Source organism: Balaenoptera ricei, chromosome 9, assembly GCF_028023285.1.
Source record: "Balaenoptera ricei isolate mBalRic1 chromosome 9, mBalRic1.hap2, whole genome shotgun sequence".
Taxonomy (NCBI): domain Eukaryota; kingdom Metazoa; phylum Chordata; class Mammalia; order Artiodactyla; family Balaenopteridae; genus Balaenoptera; species Balaenoptera ricei.
Window position 1 is genome coordinate 61,363,295 of NC_082647.1, and position 7,772 is coordinate 61,371,066.

General features: G+C 34.8%; 1 protein-coding gene across 1 annotated transcript in view; it reads left to right on the forward strand.

Moving 5' to 3' along the window:
* The window catches only part of SDHAF3 (succinate dehydrogenase complex assembly factor 3), a 90,522-nt gene extending 85,632 nt beyond the window's left edge, over positions 1 to 4,890 (forward strand). Inside the window, exon 2 of the mRNA XM_059932798.1 lies at positions 4,654 to 4,890. Coding sequence (XP_059788781.1) covers positions 4,654 to 4,857 — 204 coding nt within the window. The 3' untranslated portion in view covers positions 4,858 to 4,890. The remainder of the gene's footprint in view (positions 1 to 4,653) is intronic.
* The last annotated feature ends 2,882 nt before the right edge of the window (positions 4,891 to 7,772 follow it).

Below are 7,772 nucleotides of genomic sequence, written 5' to 3' on the forward strand. Positions count from 1 at the left end.
ATAAATAAATAAATAAATAAAAATTGTGAAAAACATACACATAACATAAAAAATTTAAAAAAAAAAAAAAAAAAATAAAGGCCATATATGACAAACCCACAGCCAACATTGTCCTCAATGGTGAAAAACTGAAACCATTTCCACTAAGATCAAGAACAAGACAAGGTTGCCCACTCTCACCACTATTATTCAACATAGTTTTGGAAGTTTTAGCCACAGCAATAAGAGAAGAAAAAGAAATAAAAGGAATCCAAATCAGAAAAGAAGTAAAACTGTCACTGTTTGCAGATGACATGATACTATACATAGAGAATCCTAAAGATGCTACCAGAAAACTACTAGAGCTAATCAATGAATTTGGTAAAGTAGCAGGATACAAAATTAATGCACCGAAATCTCTTGCATTCCTACACACTAATGATGAAAAATCTGAAAGGGAAATTAAGAAAACACTCCCGTTTACCACTGCAACAAAAAGAATAAAATATCTAGGAATAAACCTACCTAAGGAGACAAAAGACCTGTATGCAGAAAATTATAGGACACTGATGAAAGAAATTAAAGATGATACAGATAGATGGAGAGATATACCATGTTCTTGGATTGGAAGAATCAACATTTTGAAAATGGCTCTTACTACCCAAAGCAATCTACAGATTCAATGCAATCCCTATCAAACTACCACTGGCATTTTTCACAGAACTAGAACAAAAAAATCACACAAAAGACCCTGAATAGCCAAAGCAATCTTGAGAAAGAAAAACGGAGCTGGAGGAATCAGGCTCCCTGACTTCAGACTATACTACAAAGCAAGACAGTATGGTACTGGCACAAAAACAGAAATATAGATTAAGTTCATTTTTTAATAGTTTTTCACTTTCAGGTTGCATAATTTCTACTGACATACTTTCAAGTTCATTGAATCTTTCTTTTCTCATCTCTAGTATGCTGTTAAGCCCATTCAGTGAGGATTTTTAAATTTCAGATAACTGCATTTTAGAGTTCTAGAGTTTTCATTTGGTTTCTACAGTTTCTCATTTTCTGCTGAGATTTCTCATCTATGAATTTATTCTGACATTTTCTTTTATGTATTTGAACATAAATAATAGCTGCTTCAAAATCTTTTGCTGCAGGCAATGTCTGAACCATTTCAGGCATTGCCTTTTCTCTTGATTATGGGTCACATTTTCTGTTTCTTCATGTTTCTTGTAATTTTGGATTTTTTTCTGGACACTGAATGATAGATACATTGTAGAGACATTATTCCACTATGTTCTTCCAAAGTGTATTGATTTTTGTTTTATCAAGCAGTTAACTTGGCAGAACTCAGATTCCAAACTCTGTGTCCCCCTTGACAAGAAGTGTCTATTTAGTTCTTTTTGCCTTAGCTGGGCTTGTAGTCTGTTGTGAGCATGCTTAGTTAAGGGGTTAGCCAGAGATTTTGGCAGAGCTTATTTGCAGAATTTGGGGTTCCCCTTTTGTAGTTCTTTTTCTGAGATTTCCCTTTCTTACTTTCCAACTGCTGCTGTTCTCCCACACTGTGCTCTGAGTCCTCAGTAACCTTGCAGCACCAGCTGGCATCTTCCTTCAGGAAAAATGCCATAAAAGTGGCAATCTAACCCTGTGTTCCCTGTCATTCTCCATTCTGTCATCTCCTTTCTACTTTCTGATTTGGTTGCTCTCCAGTGTCTTGGGATTGTTGTTTGATTATATTTTGTGTAGACTTTATGTTATCTGCAGGAGGGTTGGTCTGATAGAAGGTACTCCACTATTAATGGGAGTAGAACTCCTTGCATAGCTTTTTTTTTAATGTGGTAAAAATACATATAACATAAAATTTTACCACTTCAGCCATTTTTAAGTGTACCACTCAGAGGCATTAATTGCATTTACAGTCTTGTTCATTGGTTACCACTGTCTATACCCAAAACTTTTTCTTACCCAAACAAACTCTGTGCCCCAAAAGCAGTACATCCCCACTCCCTCTCCCCCAGCCCCTGGTGTCCTCTATTACACTTTTGTCTCTATAAATTTGCCTATTCTACATATTTCACATGAGTGGAATCCTGCAATATTTGTTTTTTTGTGTCTGGCTTATTTCAGTTTTAGCATAATGTTTTCAAGTTTCATCTGTGTTGTAGAATGTATCAGAATTCTTTTTAAGTGTGAATAATATTCCATTATATGTCCATACCACATTTTATTTATCCATCTGTTGATGGATATGTTTCCACATATTTGCTGTTGTGAATAATGAGTGTAATGAGTGCTGTTATGAACATGGATGTACAAGTATCTGAGTTCCTGCTTTCATTTATTTGGGGTATATACCTGTAAGTGGAATTGCTGGATCATATGGTAATTCTTTAACATCTTGAGGAACTGCCAAACTGTTTTCCACAGTGGCTATACCATTTTATATTCCCACTAGCAATGTACAAGTTTCCAGTTTCTTCAAATTCTTGCCCATATGTGTTATTTTCCTTTTATTTATTATCTATTATTATAGTCATCCTAGTGGGTATTAAGTGGTATCTCATTGTGATTTGGATTTTCATTTCTCTAATGACTAATTATGTTGAGTATCTTTTCATGTCCTTGTTGATGGTTTATATATCTTTGGAGAAATGTCTACTCAAGTCTTTTGCCCATTTTTTGAGTTGTCTTTTTATTGTTGAGTTGTAGGAATTCTTGATATATTCTGGTTATTAAATGCTTATCAGACATATAGTTTGCAAATATTTTTTCCCATTCTGCAGTTTCGTTTCACTCTGAGTGTCTTCTGATGCACAGAAGTTTTTAATTTTGATGAAATCCAATTTATCTAGTTTTTCTTTTGTTGCTTATGCTTTTGGTGTCATATCTTAGACTCGTTGCCAAATCCAAGGTCATGAAAATTTACCCGTTTTCTTCCAGGAGTTTTATGGTTTTAGCTCTTATGTTTGTTTTTCATCCATTTTGTGTTAATTTCTGTATATGGTGGGAGGTAGGGATGCAGCTTTACTCTTTTGCATGTGGAAATCCAATTTTCCCAGGAGTACCTGTTGAAGAGATATTCTTTCCCCCATTGATGGACTTGACACCATTGTCAAAAGTCAGTTGGCCATATATGTAAGGGTTTATTTCTGGATGCTCAGTTCTATTCCATTGGTCTATATATATCTACCCTAAAGCCAGTAAGTTTTGAAATTGGGAACTGTGTATGCTCCAACTTTGTTTCTTTTTCAAGATTGTTTTGGCTCTTCAAGGCCTCTCACATTTTCATACGAATTTGAGTATTGGTTTTTCTATTTCTACAAATGAATAAATTTTTTTAACTTGCTTTTTGGATTCCGATTATTTTAGAGATTTATTCATGTTAATACAGACATTGAATTCACTTAATGGATTATAAAGAAGTGTCTAAATAAACACTTTATTAATAAACAATGTTTTGCTTTTATAAGGAATGCCACAATGAACATTCTTTGAATGCCTCTTGTCCACATGCTGGAAAGTGTCTTTAGGACAGTAGTTCTCAACCTGGGCAGTTTTGCTTGCAAGGAAACATTTGGCAGTCTTTGGAGACATTTTTGATTATCAAGACTAAGAGGAGGGGTGCTGCAGGCATCTAGTGGGTAGAGACCAGGGACACTATTAAACATCCTACAATGCAGAAACAGATTCCCACCCACCCTATTACAAAGTATTATCCAAATTATACAATTACTTAGAAGTGGAATTTATAAAGCCCTAGGGTGTGTGCAATTTTTTGGTATTATATGAAATGGGTTTCTGTAAAATGTGACAAAGATATTATTTCCAATTCAAATAAAGGTTTGGGATATCTGAAATTAAAGTTTCTTTGGTGATGCTGGTATCTAACAGTTAGTTATAAGCAATTTAATTATCTTAAACCAGATAGAATAGCAGCATTATCCAGAGTTAACTAATTTGTTTACTTACCCAGAGGGTGCACATAATTTAACTTCATGGACTGAAATACAGTGGTACTTCCTGCCTGATTAAAATATTGGTTTTAGAGTGAGAATCTGCTTTTAATTAATCTGTGCTAGGTAATGGTAGTTGGAATATTAAGTTGAAAGTGAAGACAATGAGAGAAAAATTACAGTGTGAAAAATGTAGAATTTTTTTCTGGCAAAGATGGTTGTTAAATATTGAAAGCTTAAAGGTTTGAAAAATTTTTCTAAGTGTGATTTAAATTCGTTTTTAAATTGAAGACAGGGGAATGAACCTAAAGAATTTTGAGACCCACTTTTAAGCCTATAAGACCCATGGCTCCCCCTTTGAAAATCTGATGAAAGTTATGGCCCCAGAACTACGTGCATGTTTGTGTACATACAATTTTGTGTATGATTTTTGGGTGGTTCATGCATGCTCTCAAAGCCATTCATGGACCACTCCTACCTGCCTTGAACCTTCTAGGTTTCCAGATTCAGGACTTTGGTAATAAAACTCTTAAAATGCTAAAAATAAGATAGATGTATTTGAAATTATCACTGAATAGTAAAGACACAGCTCTATATTGTTCGTGTCTTATTTGCCAAATGCACAAGACTCAGTGATAGAATTCTTTAAGTAAGTTCTTCAACATTAAATGAATACAGATCTCATTTTAATATCTATAACCTTCAATTTTTTTCTTTTTACTAGGCATATGCAGCAGTGCTACAGCAACAAGCTAATGAAAACAGACACAATTCAACTGAAAAAGCATGTTTTGGAATCTTCCTACCAGAAGAAAGACTTAATGACTTTCGTGATGAACAAATTGGACAGTTGCAGGAGCTGATGCAAGAAGCTACTAAACCCAATAGGCAGTTTAGTATTACTGAGTCCAGGAAACCAAAATTTTAGTCTATACAATAAAGTTTAACAAAGCATTTCAAATTCAGAGCCCCTTATTTTAACTATCATTGGTTTTTAAAATTTATTTCTTAAGCTTTTAGGCTTTGAGAATGCCTGGTGTTAATGAAATATTCTTTTATCTGGGGATGAATGCTCTCTGTAATATACAGATCAGGATCATAAGTGGATGAAACTTTACATTATTGAAGTAACAGCATTTGCTGGATAGATTTGTTTTTTGGATTGAACAAGAAAGAATGGCTCTAAAATGGACAAGCTTGTGAAATTTTGCCAAAAATTTTTTTATGTATAAACTCGTTTTAATGCTATTCTTGTTCAAGCATTAGCTTCATGGCTTTAGCTTTATAAGTACATTATGATAATGATTGATAGATGTAGAATTCTGAGGTTATTATTTAATTTCCATTTGCATGGAATATCTTTTTCCGTCCCCTCACTTTCAGTCTGTATGTGTTGCTAGGTCTGAAGTGGGGCTCTTGTAGACAGCATATATAGGAGTCTTGTTTTCATATCCATTCAGCCAGTCTGTGTCTTTTGGTTGGAGCATTTAATCCATTTACATTTAAGGAAATTATCGATATGCATGTTCTTACTGCCATTTTGTTAATTGTTTTGGATTTGTTTTTGTAGGTCTTCCTTTCCTTTTTTAAAATTTTCTTTTTATTTTATTTATTTATTTATTTATTTATTGGCTGTGTTGGGTCTTTGTTGCTGTGTGTGGGCTTTCTCTAGTTGCAGGGACTGGGGACTACCCTTCGTTGCAGTGCGTGGGCTTCTCATTGCAGTGAGTTCTCTTGTTGCAGAGCACGGGCTCTAGGCTTGTGGGCTCAGTAGTTTTGTCATGCAGGCTCTAGAGCACAGGCTTAGTAGTTGTGGCACATGGGCTCAGTTGCTCTGCGGCATGTCCCAGACTAGGGATCGAACCTGTGTCGCCTGCTTTGGCAGGCAGATTCTTAACCACTTTGCCACCCAGGAAGGCCTTTTTTTTTTTTTTTCCCCCCTTCCTCTGTTGTGCTCTTCTCTTGTGATTTGGTGACTATCTTTAGTGTTGTGTTTGGATTGCTCTTTCTTTTTTGTGTGTGCATCGTAGTTTTGGTTTGCAGTTACCATGAGGTTTTGATTTAGTAGTCTATATGTATACAAGATTGTTTTAAGTTGCTGGTCTCAATTTCAAATGCATTTCCAATATCCTGCATTAGTAACTCTCCTCATGATTGCTGGTTTTGATATATTTGTGTGTGGATGATTTCCTGCCTTTACTGTATGTTTGCCTTTACTGGTGAGCTTTCCCATTCATAATTTTCTTGTTTCTAGTTGTGGCCTTTTCTTTTCCATCTAGAGAAGTTCCTTTAGCATTTGTTGTGAAGCTAGTTTGGTGGTGCTGAATTCTCTTAGCTTTTGCTTGTCTGTAAAGCTTTTGATTTCTCCATCACATCTGAATGAGATCCTTGCTGGGTAGAGTATTCTTGATTGTAGGTTTTTTCCTTTCATCACTTTAATTATATCGTGCCACTCCCTCTGGCCTGCAGAGTTTCTGCTGAAAAATCAGCTGATTGTGATTTTGGAGTTTTTGCAAGAGGAGGTGAGCTCAAGTCCAGCAAGGTTATTATTTAACTACATTGTTACCCTGAAAATTTTATCACTTTTGCTTTAATAATACATATGATTATTCTTTTAAATGTCCCTTCTCCCTGAGTCATTGTTTATTTACAATGAAAGGTTAAAAAGAAGCTTTAGGATTCAGTATTATACATATTACCATTTGTCTACTAGATTTTACAATGTTTAATACATTTCTCTGGTGTTTTTGTTAATAACAGATGACCGCTTAAATTAATTTGTAGTTACCTTGAGAATCTCATTTATGGCCTAATTCATGGGGAGATAAAAACACTTTCATTATTTTTTTCTTACACTTAAGTCGATTTATACACTGAAAAAAAAATAAGCATTTTAGAATGTGACTGGGATTATGAATTAAAAAAAATATTGTACACTAAAACAACTTGCATATATAATTATGTACGTGTACTCTGAGATTCTTAAGTGATCATTTTTCAGATGCAATTGTGTTTATGTCAGCTTTTTAAAAAATTAATTCATATTTGCTCTGTTTTTTCTGTCTTGTGCTTTCTCTATGTGTATGGCTGCTGGGTCCCTCAGTCCTTTCTCCTATTCCTCTCTGATCAGTCGATAGACTGATCAGTGAGTCTTTTCTCTTAAGTCAATCAGTAATTAGTCTTTACATTATAACAGGCTCCAGGAATAAAACAATGAATAAGATAAAGCCCTTGCCCTGAAGTTAATCTTAACTGTGCATTCAGGAACCCTGTTTCATCATGAACGAATACGTTACATCCTTAAACTCTTAATAGTACTATCTATCTTTTTCATCTTCTTGGTTAATAGAAACCTAACACCTGCGAGGACACTGCGTCTCTGTGTTTTGTGATGTGGGAGTTGGGGATCCTTTGGAACTCACTGTAACATAGAACCCCCTCCTGTTGTCCCTTTCAACCCATCACTATGTCACCCTTACTTAAGAATTCTTTCATTTTTAGTACTTTCTTTTTGGTTATACATTTTCTTGTTCTTTGGTACCTGGCTCATACCTCTTCATCTCATGTCTTGCCGTCATTTTGGTGACATTAGTACTAATCTATGTGGTTGACTTACCTAGTAGCCAGATGGTTCTTTGATGGTTCATTATTCACTTTCATTAATCCAACCACCCATTTTCTTGGCTACACTTAAACCTACTTTATTCAAAACTGAATAAGATCCAATTCTGAAATTATGAATTACTACATTCCATGCTTTTCTCATTGCATCTCAATGTGATTAGTTTTTTACTCCTTCTGCACCTGGTCATCCTTTCAACAAATACCAAAGAACCTTCATAT